The sequence below is a fragment of the Thunnus albacares genome, chromosome 17 (assembly GCF_914725855.1).
Source record: "Thunnus albacares chromosome 17, fThuAlb1.1, whole genome shotgun sequence".
Classification (NCBI taxonomy): Eukaryota; Metazoa; Chordata; class Actinopteri; order Scombriformes; family Scombridae; genus Thunnus; species Thunnus albacares.
The window spans coordinates 12,873,316-12,896,129 of NC_058122.1; the positions used below are offsets into that span (position 1 = coordinate 12,873,316).

At 39.5% G+C, this 22,814-nt stretch overlaps 1 protein-coding gene across 7 annotated transcripts in view; it reads left to right on the top strand.

Annotated features, from left to right (window-relative positions):
- cacna1ia (calcium voltage-gated channel subunit alpha1 Ia) overlaps positions 1-22,814 on the top strand; it is a 111,343-nt gene that overhangs the window by 27,844 nt on the left and 60,685 nt on the right. For 4 of the 7 annotated variants that reach the window (XM_044330719.1, XM_044330720.1, XM_044330724.1 and 1 more), the window contains exons 1-2: positions 10,301-11,651; positions 18,296-18,429. In XM_044330719.1, coding sequence (XP_044186654.1) covers positions 11,469-11,651; positions 18,296-18,429 — 317 coding nt within the window. In that variant the 5' untranslated portion in view covers positions 10,301-11,468. Of the gene's footprint in view, positions 1-10,298; positions 11,652-18,295; positions 18,430-22,814 lie in introns of those variants that run through there. The other 3 variants (XM_044330721.1, XM_044330722.1, XM_044330725.1) reach the window with 2 other exon arrangements.

The following is a 22,814-nucleotide window of genomic DNA, read 5'->3' on the forward strand; positions in this document are numbered from 1 at the left end:
GGTTTCCATTTATTGACTGCAGTATTTCAAGCCATATTCAGCCATATTATAAAGAAAAGACTCCACACACTGCTCAAGGCTCACAAACAAGAACACTATCAAACAATGTTTCAATCTGACAAGGTTGTTCCTCAGGTATACCTTCGGTATCCTGCCTAAATATGACAAAGTTTCAATCAGTTGAATGGCGGCATCATCTTATTCTTATATACATTGCAGAAAAACAGGAACGTATTTTTGGGTGGCCTCGTAATTGAGAAAACTTTAACCCACCTTAATGAATCTCAAAGACAAGACTTTGTGAAGGTTGTTCCTTTTGCAGTCATTCCACCCCATGTCATAGACAGTTGGCATGTCTGTACTCACTGGAAAAAGAATAAATAAAAATTTAATGTCAATTGTAAACCAATTGACATTGAAAGAGCAGGGCAGCAGAGCAGGGGATGTGCAGATATCGGAGAGCTTCTTTTTATACTTTGTGAGCAAATAAGACACAGTGAGTCTCCACATGTGCCAAAAGTAGTGTTTGGCGTTTCAGTTGCACCTAAAATATAACTTTGGCGTGGACATAGTACGTTATTTGAAAGTGTAAAACCGTGTTATTTGTACACCATGGGGTGTGTGTGCTTCTGTCTGTTTCTTTCTGTCTTAGCTACGTGTGTGTCTGTGCATTGGTGTACTTGTGTAGAATGGGGAAAAGCTGTATGTCTGTTCGTGTTTGTGCGTGACTTGTGAGAGAGCACAACATATTATATTGCAAATTTCATGAATGATATTTCTTGGACTCTATGATGAGTCCACTTTCTTATGTTACTGTTTTAAAATTGCTTATTTTCTTGTCAAAAATGTTTCAAGAGGACACTGAAATTGTTTGGCAGGCAAAAATGGCAAAAGAAGTTTTTATTATTCGTGAAACTAGCACTCCTACATGTTTGAATTGAGGTCCAAAAGGTTGCTTATTTCAGTGCGTGTCATTTAATATACTCTATATTTGCCATTTTCCCCAGTTTCCAATAAAACAGATGTGCTTATCAGTGGAGCATGCCTTCCCCGATTTCTCAGAAACAGATAAGGAACCTCCTCCTCAGTAATTTCTGCTGACTACCAAGTTATTATACCAAATTAAACCTGACTGTGTGCTCCACTATTATATTCAAACTGACCAAAAACACAGTCTACATGTCTCCATATTGCTGAGCATATGCTGACAAGGCATTTTGTGCATATTTACTCTGGACTTCATGGTTACAGCATGATTAAAGAGCAGCTAGCAATGCTTACATTTATCTCCCAGGAATATACTGTATATTGAATGCTTATCTTGCCCTTGTATGAGAGGTGGAACTCACACGCAAAATTTAATTTAAGAAAAAATGATGAAAGTAGATTTGAATTGATTAAGTTGCTCTTAAACGTTATCTTGTTTCAAAGAAGACATGAATAATTTAATAAAAAGCAGAATTCTGGTGATAAAGGCAGAATTGGATGAAAATTGACTTAATTGAATAAAATCTTAACTACTCACAACTCTTATCATTCAACCGGCATTGAGTATTAATATTTTTACTTTTGCACGGGCCAAAATGCACAGTCATAAGTGACATTCATCACTATTTGTCCTCAAGCAGCATTCCCAAGGTCGGACTGGGAACAAAATTTGGCCCTGGCAATACTCATCTGGACTGGCCCCATTTTTCCCCAACGCACGCACTGAGTGTCATAAAACGATATCAGGCTATTTATAACATATAGGTTAAGCAATAGATATCAGGTTGACACCCTAATAACAGGTGTACAAGGTTTCATAAAATTATGTAATAAATAAATAGCCAAGAAATAGTCTAGAGGAAAAGTCAGAACCCCGAGAGGCGCACTTAGGATTTTATTCATTTGACAATTGATATGAGCAACCCAGCTCTCCATGCACTTATGCTACAATCCATAACTTCACAAATAAAATAAATATGACACAATCATATGTCATATAGTCTATTACAAAATGCAATGCTGTAGTCAGAAAACAAAATAGCCAAAACTTAATTCTCACACTGGGCAAAAGCTTTCCTATGAGGATCTGGAAATGTGAGAGCAATCATCCGACATTGTGTTCGCAGCTGATCTGATGCAGTTCAAACATCAGGCTTAACAGTCAGGAATTCATGCTACCGACACTATTTAAGCATTCATTCACTGCTATTGTCAGGCTGTGACAAGCACTATGCTTGCACCCTATTGGAGAAGACCCAGAGTGACTAATCAGCTCACATCATTTAAAAAGAGAGCATAGCACAGCGGCCTTAAGCAGCGAATAGAATGGCATGTCCTACCTTAGGCAGTGAGAAGACCTCTCATCAGTGCTCTTCTTCTCTGCCATCCTGTCGATTATTCCATGAGTTTCCAAAGCCATAAGAATGTCTTTTTCTGTAGCCATAAGCATGAATTCCTCAAGATGTAAGTGCTCCGCAATATATTCTTGATGAAATTTACAGTTGAAAAGCTGCGCTCACACGCCACTTGCATAACAGAGTGGGTAAGCTCCAGAGCGCCGCTGTTAACACTGTCACTACATGAGCTAATGTTAGCAGTATCACCTGCTGGACGTTGTCATACACCTTTCGCTTGTCCTCGGCAGCGGCCTGCTCTTCTTGTTCCTGCTCCCCACTGGAATCAGCCTGCTCATCTGTCCGGACTCTTTCCTCCTCCTCTTCATTTAGCAGTGGTCTGTTAATGTTATCACTGCAGCTAGGCAGGCTAAGGCTAACAGGATTTTGCATGGCAGTGGCGTTGATATATTGTTATGTTAACTTAAAACATTTTGCAGCAACAGCCACAAGAATTTTTTTTTTTTTACTTTTCTGACCTGATCCACCTTTTCACTTTTTGTACAAGCTAGCGTTATTTTTGATTCAAACTCCACTCTTTCTGTTGTGATTTGATTATTTCCTGCTTGACCTCTGACATTACATGGATGGATGCATCCACTTGAAAGGGGGGGGGGGGGGGGGGGGGGGCTGCCTTACAGTATAGGTGGCCTATTGACAATTGGGACTGTGTAATCCCCAATCAGATGGGCTGCTCCAACATCAAGTGGGCCACAGCAGCAGGTTGAATTTTTTTCCCAGTTTTTTTCCCACATCACTGGTGGCCTTGTGGCCCACTAGGGGGGCCGGCCCATCTGGCATTTGCCAGAATTTCCAGATTGCTAGTCTAAGCTTGAGCACTCCTTTTTTAAACTGGCTAATAGGGGACAGCCTGTCCACTGACTGGCTATTCATTCAGTTTTAACAGCTACATGGCAAAAAGTAAGTACTAAGAGAGGACTAACCAATTTTATCCAGCAAAAAAACAAAAATCCTTGATTGTCTATCCACAGTGATGCTTTACCATCACACAGGCTTTATTAAAAAAAAAGCAAAGAATGATCAAACTACTTTAAGATGCAAAAAATGAAGCTGTGGTTCCACACTTGCTACACTAAGAGTGATTACAGGGGTTGTAGTCATGGGCTGTTATTAAATATTGGCTAGAACAATAAACACTCAGACCAGAAAGTTGAAGGATACAAAGCACAGAGCTGTGATGAACAATATATTGAAATCAAGCTAGTTTTAGCAAACCATCAATGTCTTTATCAAATCAAGTTACATTTGAAGAACAACCTGTTCCAATTCTTTCATCACCTTTGTTTTTATAGACTTAAGAGCAATTTTACCATAATAAACCTTTTTTTTTTGTCATCATGTACTGTAATCCATGTGTCTTAACTGTTTGATATTGGCTATTATGGCAGTCTACTTTACATCTATCCGTGTCTCCCTGATGGTCCTGTGCAGTGGATGCATTGAGTGCTGTACCAATCTATACCTTATCCCTTATCATGCCTTTTATCTATCTATCTATCTATCTATCTATCTATCTATCTATCTATCTATCTATCTATCTCCTTGACTTTACATTTTGCACATTTTTTGAGTGTGTTTTTTTGAGTGACATTAACTTAATCTAGGCACTCTGCACTGAGCCCTGTTTGACTGAATAACAAGATACTAAAGTTAAAAAGCAAGCTTTTTTTATAGCCTGCTATTTTTTCATGGTGCTGGGAGGGCAAACCTGTGGTTCTTGGACATTTGAGACCCAATTATATTCTTTTTTTTTGACACACTCTTTTCTAAAAGCCATTATATTTTGAAGAAGGTCTTATCTTAAAGACTGCCAACAGTGTTATTGAAAAGCAAAGACGGATTTTAGTGCGGATGGAATATGCAAAAATATAATCCCTCAAATTTCAAATAGTGTTTTGAATGGGAGGGGCAGAAAAGGGTGTATAGGAGTGCGAGCATATCCTCATGAGCATTTTTTTTCTGGGGCTGGTGAAGTAAAAGTTACATTTGCTGAGACAAGCATAGCAGCACTTACAGAACATAGAGTATACTGCAGTTTGCTTGAGGCTTTTAAGATGTTGGTTTACTTGTTATCCAGGTGCTCCACTGTGTGTTTGCTCCTTTGGCCAACTGGTATGCAGACCCCTCTGACATAGCCTTTTGTCATCATTAAAGGTTAAATTGGGGCAGTCCATTTTGTAACAAACATGTTCAAAACTGAAGGGAGGTGTGCTCAACTGCACAAGACGTCTTGATAACTTTTGTATATTCCTTGCACATTTGTGCTCCCTTACTTTTTATTTGCACCCATATTGGGTTTTGCTCTTTATATTCAGTAAATCTTTTTCATTGCTTTGTTGGTTTCTCTAGACCATACTACTCAATATATTTGTAGGGTTGAAGGATATACAATAAGAGATGTCCTTGTATGCAGAATTCTCTGAGATTTTATTCATTGTAATTGTCCTTTTTGCAAAGACTTGCATATCCAGCTGCCCCGGAAGCTTTAATGATGTGATTTGGTTCAGTGTTTAAGCTTTGAAGAAGGCATGTTTGTGCTGAAACGTCAGCTCATGTAATAAAGTCTGCGTTGCATAACCGTCAAAGTGCTCCTGCCTCTTTGCAAGTTTTTATGCTTGTTCACTGCCTACATTCAGTTTTGCACTCCTGTTTGCATAGATAGGGTGCATAGTGAGTGTTATGCAAATTGTTGTTGAACTGCAAGTTTCTTGACAAAGGTAGAGATCAGCACATAAATGAAAGTTGAACAGAGACAGACAAGGATGAGCAGAAAAGCCTTGTGGACCCACAAAGGATTAGAATTGAGGCCGAGCAGCCAGAGTGTCAGACAGATAGGAAACCAGCCCACAAGCCTCCCAGACAGACACATAGATAGACTAATTGATCGATTTCCCCACAAGATACTAGGACATTAAGTGTATAAATAGAGGTATAACAGTTGGTAGGTGAGGTGGGTAGATCCCTGGTTTGTCTGCCCCACTACTAGGGACACAGAAATAGGGAGCAACAGGTAGAGAAGCAAGGGCGTAGCACAGCAGTTACAGAGTAAAAACAATAGTGTGACTGTTGATGCCAAGGACAGTGGGCAGACACACTCTGGATCAGCGTGAACACTGGTTGACCTAGATATCACTCATCCTCCAGCAGCTGAGACCTTCTTCACTGTGTCACACACAGTGGGTGACATGCCAAAAAAATGTTGTTGTTTTTTTTTTTTTAAGACAGTGAATTTGAAAACACAGCCGCATAGATGGGACAGTGGTTGTCACAAAAATTGTGGTGGAGGAAGATGTGTGTATGACTATCTGTCTATTTATGTCTGTGTACTGTATGTCGTATCAGGAGGCAGAAATGCTGCAAGTATGGCTTTACTGTGTGTGTGTGTGTGTTTGTGTGTGTACATGCGTGTGTAACAATGTGTGACCTATCATGCTGTGTTCTCATCGGGAGAAGAGACAGGCACAGGCCTCAGTGCCACAGTGAGAAGTAGAATGTCATTTTGATTCACTTTGAATGAGACTGATCCTGAGGGTTTTCACAGGAACGCGCGCACACACACACATACACGCACACACATGCAGGCACTAAGGAGGGGAGCTCTGCGGAATAGCCTCATTGTAAATTACAGAGATCTCATTCAGTCATGAGTCATCCTGTTCTTAACAAGCACACACACACACACACACACACCGCTGTTGATTTGGTGCATCCATTTAATGGAGTCCATGGATTATCTAAATGCCTACACACACACACACACACACACACACACACACACAAGCTGAAACACACACAGACATCACTTTTACTATTTTACAGGAGAGAAAAGTATCATACTGAAATAGAATTTGGTTCTTTAATTATTTACACCAATAGGAAGCCAAATTATTATCATGCGGCCAACTTGAGAAGGTCTTTTCTTCCTGTTCAGTCTTAGTGGAGCAGTCATCATTACACATGACAGAAAACAAAATGGATAGAAGCTGAATGACACCAAATGTCCATATTTACTGTAATACTTAACTCATAGATATTAAATGTAGAAATCAGTTCATTCCATGCTTTCCAAGAGTCACTTAGCTGTCTCTGTTGAATTGCAAATAAGTTGGTTTTTTTTCATTTAACTATATGTTCTTTATGCTGTAGATGGTTAATATAAATTTTATAGCCCATTTTTTAAAGTTATACGATTGCTAGAATTCTAAATAAACAGAATTGATATTTTGTGAGTTCTTAACAAGACATTTGAGTCATTCAGGTATACAAACATTTATCAGTAGTAACATTTATTTTCATTTCCTATTAAAAAAATTGATTACTAGCAGCAAGTATTTTTAACAGTGTAAAAACAAATGTGATAGCGTTTGTAATTTTAATCTGTACATACAAACTTTTGCAGTACAAAGGTATATCATCCTGTGAACATGTTTTTTTTTCATGTCTCTGACACACTAACATTCACTGTATCCCTTCATATATTCGACAAGTTTAAAAACTTGTTATGCACATATATGGGTCCTTTCAGAGAACTTAAAGATTTTAAAATGTCAATCACATAACATTTGAGAGTATAGCTGGTCCTGAAAAAAAGGTTTCTGGCATGCCTGACTGACACGTCTAGTAACTATTTCACAAGACTAGAAAAAAGGGGAGTGAAAAACAGGCAATCATTGCTGTTAATAACTGTTTCCGAAAATGTTTATGTGCTGCAACCAGGGGGAGTGGAGAGTTTTTTTAGGGACAAAATAAATAAGAAATGCACTCAGGTAATAAATTTGTTTAACACATGCACTGTGGCCCTCCATTTTGTCATTGTGATGATAAGAATAATTTGCTTTTTCTAAACAAGTTTTCCTACTAAGGGTGTGGAAAATAGGGTCAAAGTGAGACTTCTCATTGCGCCTTTTTGTTATCTGGATACATCAGAAAGGCAGACAGAGAGACATAAAGAGGATCAGTGACACAAAGTGACAATCGTGAAATGTTTTGTCAAAAAAGGGAGAGCTTGATAAAGTTGGATCGCCTCATATCAGTGGGAAAAAAAGGATAAAAGAGGAGAGCAAGTGTCTGATGAAATCATCGTTGATGCAGAGCGACAGGCATAAAAATAGGTAGAGACATGGAGAAGAAGTGAGGGGAAAGAGAGAGAAAAGATAGAGAGGAAGCCCTGTCCATATCCTAAGAAGATTAGACATACAGAGAGAGAGAGAGAGAGAGAAAGAGAGGGAGAGAAGATGCGATTTGAGAGCAAAAGACAAAGACAGAAAAACTGAACCTCCTCAGTCACACGTGGATGAACCCTGAGTGGAAACTTGGACATTTTGAGGTAAAAAAATCTCACAAGTGATAGCTTTAAAACCACAATCAAATTAAACGCTGAAGCTCAATAACAGCATGCCTTCCTTCCTTTCCCCCTCCTCAAAGTGTCAGACTCAGTTAGCTCTCTCCCAACATGATTAAGAAGTGACATGACCAGCCATCAGCTAGTGCTCTGGAATCAGCTGGGTGTGAGTCAGCCGCCTGCTGCTTCATTTCCCTCGGGATGGAAAGGTTCGGGGTCAGTATGACAAAGAAACTGAACTTAAATCAGCGTTGAGTCACTTCACGTCAGTGCAGACGCTGCTGATACTGTTAACTTTGATGGGTTGAAGGTGAGGAGTCTATAGGGTTGTGTGCAGGAGGGGTGTTTTTCATGTAATGAAGGGAATGTGGAGGAAGTTGTCTGTTTTCTCCCGAGCTGCTCTGCAAAGACTTTTATTTGTGTGGAGATCACTGAGAAATTGCAAAACAGACGCTTGGTGCCGGCATAACTTCTGTCCTTTGTCTCCTGTCTTCTGTTTGTGCATAGCAAAGTCCCAAACAAGTCTTCTTCAACGTTGTTTGTATATCTGCATTCATTTCTTTTTTTTTTCCTCATACTGACTGTCTCACTCTTTCTTTCTGTGAGAGTTCATACCTTGCCTCTGTTCCTGGCTCTTGATTTGCTAGCACAGAACCTCAGGGCAGGTTCTTTAGTTGTGCGATGGGAGTGCTGCGCTCACGTATACAGTAAACACACGCTCACATTTATACACACGAAGGCCTGATTGATTTTTCATTGCCTACTGAGGTATAATGTGTCCCAAAGTGTTTGCGTTTGTTTTTGCTGTGAGGGCAAAATTGTCCATCGTTCGCTGTGTCACACCTGGGAATGAATGAAAAGCTTAGAAAAGGAGGGATAGAAAGAAAAGCAGGAAAAAGTGAAATGAAATGAGAGAGAAGACTTACAGAGAGGAAAAGAGAGAACACTGTAACCCAAAGGGGTGAGACACCATTTGACGGACGGGGGTAGTGGTTAGATGAGGAAACTAAGAGCGGAAGGCAGAAGAGAGATGATTAAAATATTTCTTCCCTCACATTGTACTGATTTTATTTCTCCCCATTTCACTGCGTTACCCCCAGAGAGCAGTGCTAAAGCGATAGCAGAGACAGCAGACAGGAGCTAGTGGGAAGGAAACTCATACAGATTAATGAAGTGTATATGTGTTTGTGTGTGTGTGTGTGTGTGTGTGTGTGTGTGCAAGGGAGAGAGACACATTTAAAAAATGAATAACAAAGATGTTTTCAACCACACAATGTGTTGCACAAAGCATCGTCAGATAAGATTTTCCAAAAAGATTCCTTTAGAAGACACTTGAGCTGCACAAAGTCACTTTAAATCACTTCATTTTTTTTCAATTTCAGGTTTTATCTTTGTCCTTAGGAATTCTGTTGAATTAGAAATGATGTGGGTCTCTGTGCAAGGCAGGTTCAGTCAGGGGTTACCCATTGAGATGTTACCCAACTGAAAGTTAATGCTCTCTCTGCAGGTCCTTAAGCACTTAATCTGATTTATGTTTCAGAGGGAAAATAGGAAATTCACCATATAAGTGACACAATATATTTTCTTTCAGTGAAAATATCCCAAATATGTTGAATAGTAACTTTTCCCAAGTAAAGAGACATCAGAGCTAAGCATCTTTGAGATTGTGCATGTTTTAAAGTTTTATTTGATACTTTTTAATAATAGATTAAGTATAGTATTTTTGTGAGTGTTTTTTCTTCTTGTATTTTATATGCAGATCTGTTTATGCAGATCGGTTAGAGCAGTGTAATTTTGCGAACAGACCACCTCTTATCCATAATTTATGTGCAAAGTGACATCTATTTTTGTGGTAGAGGTAGACTTAAATCACACTTGGTTTTGCCTTTCTTACTTGGGTATACATCTTTCATACATACAATTTTGCACATTTGTGCTGGGTTAGATAATGGATACCAAATATCTGTAGTAATCATCCACGTAAAGATTATTTGCATTTGTAGGAAGCTGTGTTGCATGCCACACACAGACTCGTTAGTGCAAAGTTCATTGAATACAAGACTTAAAGCTTAAATCTGTAAAATGAACAAATAATATTTATATATACTGTTTATATATAATAAAAGCAAGACAAAAACTGGAGACCGAAGAGGATGAAGAACTACAAGAACGTATTGTTTAAACTGACAGCTTAAGATATAAAAGAAGGGATAAACTGTCAACGTTTTAAACTGCATGACAGTGATTATAACACACACACACACACACAGTTGCACGCACAAACCCTCCTACCATATGCATAATATAAATTTAGCATGCGAATTAGCCTTTTCAGTTTTGCTCATGTTTGTATCGCATCAAAATGACACAATAACAATCTTGTATTAACATGTAAAGAAGGCCTGTGTTGTACTGCATGTGCAATATGTGCATCACTAGATATGGCACAGGTGTAAACTTGGCTGGTGGAGCACAATGCATTGTGAAGAGGTGGCTCTGTAAGGTGAGAAGAGAGGAAAAGATAGAGAGGGAGAGTGAAAGTGAGTCATGACTTGCAAGCTGCCAGGCTGTAAATCAAACACATAGTTAATTATACCTGTTAAACAACAGCTTAAGGAAAATCTTTCATTATGTTGGCAGCATTTTGAATTTGTTAACAACAGTTGTTTTTTATGATTATTATTCTGAGTATATACTGCTGGATCTCTTATCATTTTGAATAAATAACACAAAAGGTGTCCTGTATCTTGGCAGACTTGGGCAATGCATGCTTTTACTCTGAGTCTGATTTTGTGAGTCATACAATTATGTGGTAAAAAATAGGTTGACTAAAAAAATACTTCTCATCTTCATTTACATTGATGAATTGCTCACAGGCAGAGTGGCGGCTGCGTGACCTCTCAGCTCTCATGATGAGTTGCGAACATGCTGTGAATGAGTCAGTTAAGCATATACTGCGACTTGTGATGAGAATCTGTATATTACTTGTTCATACTTTGGTGAATAAAAGAAGAGGTGCCAAGTCAAATATTCACAATATGTTGAAAATGGTAATGATAGTATGACACTGTATGTTCATGACAGTCTCCCACTGCAATGCAAGAGTTAAATCAAACGCACCCTCTGCGCTGAAGCTAGCGGCAAAACACGAAGTAAATAGCAAGTTAAGAGTTAGTTAGCTTAAAGGTATCTTTACATTTCATTTTTAGTGTTGTTTTAACCGTCCACTTTGTTTCTTTACTGTAACGCTAGCTTGTTAGAAAGTAACAAGCTAATGAACGTTAGCTTGATTTTCATAGATTCTAACCTATGTTCCTGTGACATTTTGACAGTAAGTTGTTAATCAATAATTGCTGTAATGCTAATGATCACAATTCAAGTAACATGATTTCTTGCACTGTCAGATATTTAAAACAGAAAACATACTGTATTTCCAGAGAATGAATGAAGGGTTGAGGAGAGAAGATGGAGAAACGCAGGATGACATTTTTTAATGCAGATTTAACATTAGTCTAACTGCTTAAAGTTTAAACTTAATCCACATCAATCAGTTTTAATATTCTGTTATATTCCAAATACTGATGTATAATAAAACCATTATCTTGTATTAACACTTGATTTTTGATATAGGGACAGATAGACCCACCTATCCATCCTTCATGGCCTGCAATAGAGTAGCTGTGGTAAGCTAGGGATTACCCACCCTTTATTTTACCTCTACAGCAATGTTTGAAATGTGTTTGGCTGTGCATTTCTCCTCAGCTGCAATGCTCCTTAACCCCAGTCCTGTTAATACGTGGTTCGAGAGGATTAGCATCATGGTGATCCTGCTCAACTGTGTGACACTGGGCATGTACCAGCCCTGTGAGAACATTGACTGCACCTCGGACCGCTGCCAGATACTGCAGGTAGGATGATGTGTGTGTGTGTGTAAGATCAACATGTCACCACTCAGATGAAGAGATAGAAGAGATAGAGAAAAAATGGTCAATTACTTGACATAAACTCAGTGTAACTCACCACTCTTCTTGTCACTGTTCTTCAAGCTGTGATGCAGACACACACTGTAGATAGACGATTTCCCTCCTGGAAAGTTTTCATTTTCTCCTGCTCTCTGTACAGGGAATTGGGACTTAGTTTGTTTTAATATAGTCTTGTGGAACCACATGTGATTTTGTCTCTGCCTGATGAGAATACACTTGTGGAGACAAATACCATCAGTTAAAATTGTGGTTGTGGATGGCTACAAAATGCCACAGTTGACAAAGCTTCCCCCAAAGGCTTTAATTCTAATTCTGCTGCAATTTATTGTTTAAATCACTGTCTTTGTCTTGATGAGGCTTTTGATCTGCATAGGAATTAGAAAACTGGTGTTAACAATTGCATTGTTCCTATACTACAGCTGTCTGCAGACACTTACCTCTGTACTGTATATACAACTTGCCCCAGGACGCAAGTTTTAGTGTGATTATTCTCTAAATTATCAGGGTTTTCACAAAGGTTTCACACAGGATTTCTCAGAATGGCTTGATATGAAGCAAAAATGCCAAAATGAGCTGATAGCAGATTAAGTTCTATTCTCATAATTTGTATTCTTATGTTCAAGCACAGATAATTTAATCTGTTTTTTTGCCAAATTGCTGACATTCTCCCTTTGTCTCTATCTGTAAGCCGTGTTGGGTTGACGTGGGTTACTGACTGGGTGATTTGCCAACTGTCAGCGGACTCATTGTGTACCTCCGGGATTATAATTGCTTTTCATTGAAGTAAATTTGGCAGGCTCAATTTCAGCCTCTCACATACCTATTAATGTCCGTTGACATTGAAAATTGATACAGTATGTGAGGTTTCTGGTGTGAGTTTGTCCTACTTGCTGTTGTTATGTTGACCGATTGAATTGCCATATCTCTCTTGGTGGATTATGATATCATTAAAACCCCCCAGAAAAAAATGTAATGTTTATTCAACTCATTATGCAGAGATGTAAAAAAAAAAAAAAAAAAAAAAAGCATTCACTGCTGTTTTAAAACTATGTAAAACATCTTCCTGCTTCACCGTCTCTCTTCCTCTTCCCCCCTCCTCTCCCAGTACCATCTTTACTCCTCCCTATGTTCCCATTCCCCCATCCTACACGCTAGCTCTCTCTCTTCCTCCATCCTTTGTCTCTCTAACAAGCATATTGTCTCCCCAGGGAGTGTGAGGGGTCCTGTTCTGGTGGTTGCTAATGGTAACAAGAGGGATTTTGCTGACAAGGCGCAGATAGTTAGAGTGGCCCTCACATGCTTCTCTGTCCCTCCATGAAATGCAGTATCCCCACCTCACTTCCTGGAAGAGACGCAGTGTCAGCCTCAAACATTTACAGTACTACAGGATCTGGTCATATATGTCTATGCAGGGCTTAAATTTGGATTTATTATGAGGCACAGCCCTGAAGTTCTTGGTGAGGAAACATGGGGGTGGTACACCTTGGTCAGTGCCTAAAAATGCAATCAGTCTTGAAGGAGTACACTTCACTTTCTTCCCAAGACTTAGATGTGAAGATTGATACCACTCTGAGTCTGAGATTTTTTTTCAACTGTGCTGTATGTTTTTCACGCTCGTGATACCAGACAATTGGAGATTTTGGCCCACTAAAGTCTTGGGATTTCTGAATGCATGGTAGATGCTTGAACGGCAGTGAGAATGGCTGCTAACAAACCTACCCCCCTTACATTTAGTCAAGGACACACCTTACTGGAAATGATGCTCTCCCCCCATTCTCTGCCATAGTGAACTGCACATCAATATGAAGGGCTGCTCTAAAGGCTTTGGTTTGGTTCTGCAATACAGGTTTTTTTTCAAACTCTCTAATTATTTCCATCCAGTTTTAACAACAAGTCCTAAGTGATTGTCCTTAGTCTCTATGAGCGAAGCATTTACAGTCTAGTCTAGTCTAGTTTTTCACTGCTCTGAAGAGCATAAAGAAGTTTTAGAGACAGATATCTCAAAATTCAGCACACAGCACCAAAATTATATGCATGGCCACACATCACTAAGATAAGTGTAATTTGGGTGAACTGACCCTTTAACAGTAATTACAGTGAAATATCAAAACATGACATCTTATGAACAGCTAGTCTTACACAAGATAATCACAGCATGGCCCTCAATTTATCTGAATAAATGGGATAAGGAATTAAGTAAAATATCATGAATGTGTTTGTTTAATAGATATTTTCAGTTCAAGCACCAGAAATTAAACTCACATTTGGAAGTGAAAGTAAAGGATGAAAATTGTACTCAAAGAGGTGGAGGACCTCTCCGGCTGGCTCTGGACCAGTTTAACCTAGAGTCAGTATTTGCATAGTCATCTCATGCAAAAAGAAAGTTGTTAGACTACTTAAAATGGATTAGGATGGGACAGGACTCATTACACTTTCGAATCAGTACCTGCTCAGCCTTTTTATAGGAGTTTCAAATGCTCACTCAGACACTTATCAGACTATATCAGGTACTCCTTTGTCTATCATATTTGTCTTTGAGTGGGAAATGAACATTTGTCCTCATTCTGCCTTTGGATTTATAGACTGATGAATCTTGTCTATCACTCATTCCAGAGAGTAAGACACAAATATATTATTTCTTAGAATGGTCCACCATCACAATCCTGATGACCTACTTACCATGTCCTCTCCTCCTGCCAAATAAGTGGCACAATAACAGCATATGAAGTAGCTTCCACACCAGCTCCTATTTCAAATCATGAAAGGGCCCATCACAAGACAGCCTCAACCTCTTTACAAATCATGTCGATGATGAAACCTGATAGGCTGACTGAAGAAGAAGCTGGCGGTACTGACAAATAACTGTGATGAATTCATTCCCCTTTCACTCAGAGCAGAGCGCGACAGGGATCCGACTGGTGCAGCCAATGTCGAATTACATGTGAAGCGTGCGGGCTGCATTATTTATCAAAACATCATTTAAACAGCATGTGAGACTGATCTTCTCATCTTTCCCATTGCACGCTGCCAGCTCTGTATGCTGGCTGTGTTTGAGCTGATGCTCACGTTAGATTTTGTATGAATGAGCATGGATGGTTCACATATGTTGGCTTCAAATTATATATATAGTCACAAAGCCATGCTCTCACAAGTGCAAAAAAAGCACGACTTTAGACATTTGCTGTCATGTGCGCACACGTGCATGCTCGTGTTCACAAACCCCCAAGTGCTCCAACTTACCTCCTTCTCTGCTTTTAGAGATCTTGACCCCTATAAATAACAAATGGTACAGACATTGTTCACACTTGTAGAACACAGGAATAGATCACTTCTATCCCATCTCTTGACTCTTGCTACTTCTGACTCGGACAAAACAACATACGGCGCCGCTGCCAGTGGTGCGACATGAATACATTCACAAAATTTCACACACCATTTACCCCATTCATTGTGGTCTATAGCTACAAATGCCATCTTGCAATCGTTCATCAGTGCTGAGTGAACCAAATTCTCTCTTCTCCAATCGAATCATGTTACTCCCAGTTGTCCAAATGTTCCACATACCAGTGTTTTGCAGCCTGCTGTGGGTTATTGTTGACTCTCTAGTTTGTCATTTTAACTTCTGCCTGAAACTTGAAAAAGTTATTAACCTTAAAGTACAAGAAAATTGTTTCCCCATTGCAGCATGTGTATCGGCTTGTGTCAACCGTTTTGTTTTAAGTGCACAAACTCTATTCTCAGGTCATACTTACTGTACTTTAGCAACAGCTTTTACAGCAACATTCACTCAGAAAGTTCTTGTTATCTTTGAAAATATGTTGGTACTGTATGTTTTTAGCATTTTAAGACCTGCTTTATATTCATCTATGAACTGCTGTCAAATGTAGTTATATTTGCTAGTCTGTGTCGCTTTAACTTGTTTATCTGAAGCTAATATAAAGCCTCAGCCATCCAAATTAGTCAAATGGAGTAGATATATTTCAATGCTACAGTCTTCTTAGTGCCAAAGTCCTTCTTTGTGTTACTATACTTCCACTGCAGCTCAACATGGAAACACTGTCAGAGGAAACACTGTCAGAGGAAACACTGTCAGAGGAAATTTGATGCTAAAAAGACTGTAAATGTGGCAGATATGACTAACTCAGACTGCTGAAGGCTCAAATAGATACAGATAAACTTTCTAGGTCTGTCCCTGACTCAGGATTTTCACAGTCGACTCAGAGTCAGCAATTCAGACCGACACATCGACTCTGAAGGAGGGGGGGTGCACGTGTATTCTCATATTCTCATCTATATTTCTCTATATTTATCTCGTTACATATATTGTGTTCTCATAGGACTACATACTAAAAACATTATTACTTTTTGTTTCTCTCTTCAATAGAGCCTCCCATGAGAAATATTCATGTCTCTGCCCAGTTACAGTTACAGTACAATCAAGCACAACTTCTAAACTGATATAACAGCATGAGTCTCATGTTTTACCTGCAAGACTCGCATTTTTTTTATACTGTTGTTCATAGTTTGTGATGTGAAGACGTCAGAGAAATAAAAAGCTTACGTCCTGGTATTAGTTCAGTTATAAAATCCAAACACACTGCGGAGCATCTCTCTTGCCGACTGCTGACAGCGCTGTCAGCCAGAGAGTCGATCACCGGTAGGGAGCCGGTAGAGACGCTCCCGTGTGTCTGTTTAAACAGGAGTTTAGCCGACTTTACTGCATTTAACATCAAAGCTGAGAGCTCAGAACAGGAAACACCGTCACTGTGCGTGGCGCTGTCCTCCTCTTCCATCATCCCTCTGTGTTTCCATCAAAGTTGTGTATTTAGGTCATTTAGAGACAAGACTGTAAACGTTTGCAGCCTGTCATGTTGTCATGCTGCATTATTTTGTGTATAATGATGTGGCTTAAAAAAAAAAAAAAAAACAGCGATTCAACTGCGTCGACTCAGCGACTTTTAGAGAGACCTAAAACTTTCAAATGCATTTTTGTACAAAATGACTGCGTGGACACAATGTGGATTTTGACCTCTATCAGTTACATTGACAGAACATTTGATCTTTTTTGTTTTAAGATAGACTTGAAAAACTGTTAACCTATCCTTTAATGATTATATTTGAGTACATTGGTATGTTTGTCTTATAATTTGCTGTTGGCCTGAGACCATAACCAACTTAAGAAGTTAGAAAAACAATTTAGATTGGTTGCATTTTTGGTCAAAGTCTTAATTTAATATTTGGTCAGCCAAGCCAGCGGAAGAAACATATTATCCCATTTGTAATAGTGTAGACTGTGTGTCCTTGTCAACATCAAAAAGCCAAATTATGACCAATGACTTAGTTAGTAAGCAACCATGGCTTCATTACTTTGTGAATTTCCAGACCTTGGAAATGTCTGTGTCAAGAGGCAACAGCTTGACTTACATGCAGTAGGAATATGTAAGAAGGCAGCAAACACAGTCATACAGCCTAGGGCAAAGCACTGGGAAAGAAAGATTTTTGTTCTGAAAATGCAATAGGAGGTTTAGATAGCGATCTTACTATAACAATGCAAGCAGGACACCGCAGATATATGAGCTCATCTCTCTCTCTTTCCATTTGCCTCTTACCGTCTCTTCATCTTTTATTTTCTCTGAGGTTTGACCTGGATCTCCCTCCCTTTCTTTTTCCAGTTCACTTCTTACTTCTCTTGTGATATATGTATTGCAACGTGGGTCGCATCAAGCACCGTATGTTTTGTGTGGTATTATATTAGCACATACACATACACATCATGCACACATGCAAGTACACATTTAGTCCTTTTCAAATCACAATGTTAACTGCAGACTTGGCTTAAGTATTAGCCACCGGTGCTTTCATAGTCTGGAGCACACACACACACATACACACACACACACACACACACACACACACACACACACACACACACACACATAAATGCATTAGGGGCACATCAGTCTTCAATATCACATATCATTCTGTTAGTGTGCTATTAGATCATAATCTGTGGTGTTTAAAAAGCCAGTCGGGTGGAAAATAACTAATTTGACAGGTCCTGTGAGCTTTGGGATAAGTCTGCTGTGGAGTGTGAACTTGCTACACTTAAAAAGTGTTAGAATTGCCCTTGAAAGGTGGAAAGTAGAAGTCATGGATTATTTTGAGGTGTTTGAATAGATACAGGGTCACAACCCAAAAATCGCTAGAGGCTTGAGAAGTGCACTAATACGCTACAGGGTACATGTGTCATTTTGTCTCTCAATCTTTCATTTTGTAAGGTGCTATCAAGCAAAATCTACTGTCAACAAGAAAAGAGCAATTTGACAATTTGAAGAAAAGAAGAGACAATGTGTCCTCACTGGAGATGAGTGCTTCACGTTTACTTAGTGACCGAATAGGGGGGAAAATAATGAAGAGGGAGCTTTGACAACAGCTTGAGTCTAATAATTTCGTGAACACACGAGACAAAACAGATGCCTGGCACATGTGTTTCAAGCCAAATGTATCAAATGCGTTTCCTTCTTTTCCTCACTTTTCCTCCGTCTTTATCTCCCTCTCTCCTCTCGTAGGCCTTCGATGCATTCATCTACATCTTCTTTGCATTGGAGATGGTGGTAAAGATGGTGGCTCTTGGAATCTTTGGCCGTCGCTGTTACCTGGGAGACACCTGGAACAGGCTGGACTTCTTCATCGTCATGGCTGGGTAAGCAACTTTATCATTATGTCAGCATTCATTATACTTCTGATAAACTTAGTGTGTTATGTTGTTTAATTAATATGTTTATACAGCTGCTTTAGGACCAGTATTAAACATCTTAACTGTATTCTATCATCATAACATATCTCTATCATAAACATCAAAGGTAACACATGTTATTACACAGTTGTACATGACTGTGTTAGTTCACTTGTACTTAAAATATGAGATATAGTGTCTGTAGTGAGGGTTCAACATGTATGGAACTTCAGTATGATGACTAAGGTTGCCTTCATACTCAAATTGGTTGTTTTATGTGAAATCTAGTGTGTTTCTGATGCATTTTGTATGTGGTGAGAATGCAACTCAGACCAGCGTGATAATGGATGAGTCACATTTGCACGCAATAGAAAGCTAAAGAAGACACATCAACCCATCACGTTGTGCTCCAGGACTTGTTTCACTCCTCTGATTGTAGCAGTCTCCTTCTATTACTCCAGTCAAGTCTCGACTACTGCGTACGGTATACGGTATTTGTTCATGGGTTGTTTTTTTTTAAATCAGAGAAAAGATTAATTAAGACGTCAAGCGCGACATGCAGCATGCTTTTCAGTCGGTGCAGACATTTTTACATTTTCTTTTTGCGAGTCTGCGCAGCGCTGATAATGTGGGATGACAGGTCACCAAAACCGTCTAATGAATAAGCAACCTGTCAGTCCATGTGACTTCTTGTTTACAACTCCTGCTTTGTTTGTACAGTATGTCAGTGTGAACACTAACAGACTAGAACTAAAAAGCAACTAAATCACATCTCTAGTTCATCCAGCACAAGTCTTGGTCTTTTCATATTTATCAAATAATAATCATACATATTCATTGTCAAATAGAGCCACGGAGACATTTTACCAGTAGATTCACTGTACATGCAATCTCATTATAACAGCAGACGAGGCATGTGAGGGGTGTCCTATGAGAATTAAACCATAAAGCAACAGTCTCTGGCATACTGTCACAGAAACTACAATATAAGAACAGACTAGGCGCTGCAGTATAGGGTATTCACCAGGGTAAAGATGAAAACGTGCTGCAATTGTTAGGATCCCTCCACATTAATAAACACAGAATATTTCACAACACTTGAATCTAGGGAGTGTTTTAGTATTTTGGACGTGCACATATGTTTAGATTGGAAGTAAAATGTATTTCGAAGGCAGACAGGAAGAAAAAAAAGAAATGAAGGAACATGAGACGTGAACTGGGAATTACGAGTTTCCAAGAGACATCCACTGCTGAAATATTCATAACACCTGCCTACGAGAAAATACATATCCGTGATCATGTATTGTGTATGTTGTTGCATAAGTTGGTTGCACAGTGTCCATCACACATGCTGCTACCATGGGAAAAACATACACACATGCTACATGGGTGCATGTGGATAAAACAAAAGCACACCTGCTCAGACACCTGCTATGAACGAAGTGAAATGAGAGGCGCAGACACAGGTGATGAAGCAAATGTGTGTGTGTGTGGGGTGTGTGTGCATGTTTGTCTGTGTGTGTATGAGAGAGAGAGAGAGAGAGAGAAAGAGGGAGATGGATAGGGAGAGTGCCTGTATTACAATAAAAGACAAAGAAAGGTAGAGCAACAGACTTACTGGGGTAGGTGGAGGGACATTCATCTTCATTTGAGCTGAATCAGTTTATCCCCTGTGGATGCTCATAGTTTGTGCTTGTGAGTGTGTAAGTTTGTGTGTGTGTGTGTGGCACAGAACAATACACAGAGATTACAGTTTGTCAGCTTATGCCTTTTGAGTTTGTTTAATCTTTGTATGTGTGCATGCATCTGTCTGTGTTTGTATAGGCATTTGTGTGAACGCCTCGGTCTTCATTTCCTCTTGGCAGCATCCATTAGATTAGCGTCTAGGCTAATTGCAGAGGGCAGTGCCAGCCTTGCCAGCCCAAATCACAGCTGACAGTCTGCTATGAGCTCCATGTCTGTTACCCAGGGGCACCACCTCGCTCTCTCCCCCTCTCTTTTTCTTTCTTTTTCACATGCTTGGATGAGCATCGCCCTTGTTACCTCTCCTTCAGACCTTGTACGGACCAAGCTTTTGTCCAGGCAGGCTCAAAGGGGGGTTTCATGCTTTAGCTCCATAACCTCTTGGAGTCTGTTTTATGTTATTTAATTTTAGTATACTGTATATTTTAGCCTAATCCACTCCACTGAGATTTATTTTCTAGTCTGTCTCATATCTGCAGTAGTAATGCAAAAGAAGCAGTATGTCTTCTTGCTTGTGTCCACTGAGCTTCTTGATCCAGGCATGACGCATGACCCTTTTTTCAGAAAGTCAGTCTTGTCTTCCATATTTATTCTAATGCATGCTTAAGAGGTCAGACAATCTCAAGCATATTAAGGAGCTGTATCTCAACTCAAACTGGTGAACACTGACTGCGTCTTTTCAGATGGTATATGCAAAGAAACCTTCAACAGCTTAACTTAAATACATAATTGAACAGACAAAACATGAAAGCGCTGCTGCTGTAGTCTTTGGGTGAGCCACAAAAGCAAATGAGAAGATCACAAACTTTATTACTTTCCTAGGAGATCCAAATAGTAGATCATGTCTCCTTATTTAACTGTCAAATGCACGAATGTTGTCTTTTATGTAAGTGATGCAGACAAACTACTTTGTTGGGGAACTTCAACTTGGTGACTCTGTTGAGGGCATATTGTTAATTTGACAGTTAGGTCATGACAGCTTTTACATATCTAGACTTATTTCCCTTGTCTCTCATGTAAAAGCTGCCTCTGAACTCTACTCACTAGGTCTACCCTAGGTTTTCCCCTGAAGCTCTTTTATATCGATATAAACATGCATGCAAACACACACATGCGCGTGCACACATACTAGTCACATAAAAGCATGAATGAGATGAATGCGTCACGAGCAAAAAAGGAATGTGAAAAATAGAGAACAATCATAAAAAGGAGGCTTGCGGCAGTCCACTAATTACCCTCCCAAACACGGCGGCCTGATTGATGTGTACAGGAATAGACACTTCTATAGAGCACATACGCATACGCACATTGTGCACACACACTCACAAAGACACACATGTCAAACCCCCCCACCCCTCCACACACACACACACAGGCACATCTGTGATCTTCACTTCATTTGCTGCTGTGTTTGTCCTCCAGATAGAACTGGATCACTAATCCATGCAATTGTTAATGGTTTTGTTGGTGTCATCCATCTAATATTTTGTCACTCACCGTGTATCCCTCACAAGGAAAATATAACCAGTATCTGTGCCCTTAGGCTCACTAAAAGGGGGGCATGTATGTTTTAATTGCTTCAAAACTCCCTTTTGACTTTTTTTATTCAGCCTCTCAGCTGCCTACATTATATCACTGGTACAATTGTAATAACACTGCCAAGCTGAAAAAGCCTGGCCCCAAAACAACTGTTTGCTCTTCTCTATACTGTGACATTTTCATCAAGCTGCAGTGTGGCCTTTCTACAGTTTCGACTGTACCTGGAGGAGAAATTTGCTTTGCCTGCATATCCTCACGAACATGCATTCTTTGAAATGTGGTACTCGTGAGCTTTAAGAACAAAAGAATTAGACTACTACCATAAGTCTAAAAGGATTAAGCATTTCATCTTGTGCTCTAGCACCCTCACATGCCTACTTATTTAAACACTTCCCTACTATATGAATAAATTGTTAATGGTTCGAGCTACTGCCTGTCAGCAGTGCAGCAGTTCAAACCTTTGTTACAACAAGCACTCCTACTCAAGTGTGATTTGGGGTGCTACTCAGTTCATGACTCTTTGCTGTGGTGAAGGGCAAGTAGAAAAAGCTCCCCTGTGGGATCAATAAAGTAACACATTATTTTAAATGACATGGTTAATTCGTCTATCTGTGTGAGAGACAGTGAGCTGCTGCAGATGTGCTCCGGGTGTTATTAGCTTGTGGTGTTGGTGCTGTTGTTGGTATCATGCTGTCCCAAACACTGTTATAGCCTCGGGCACATTAGTTTTGTGCACACACTTGCATGAGCACACTTGACTCTCATTACACAATTCTCACCATTTGCACACACCCACTTTTTTTTTGCCGCAGAACTCCTTCACTCACTGTATCTGTATGTGTGTTAATAATAATAGTCATGTAACATAAATGTGGTACATTCAAACATACACACACTGTTTTCACACATATATGGCAAAGCGTGGCCATTCTCCTGTGAAAGTGGTTTAGGTTTGGGGGCACAAACAGCTTAGCCATGCTGTGGAAATGACTTGCTAACAGATGCCAGGCTCTGACTGAGCCACAACATCCTGCAGGCAACACTTAGAATAGAATGAATGCCTCTTTTTC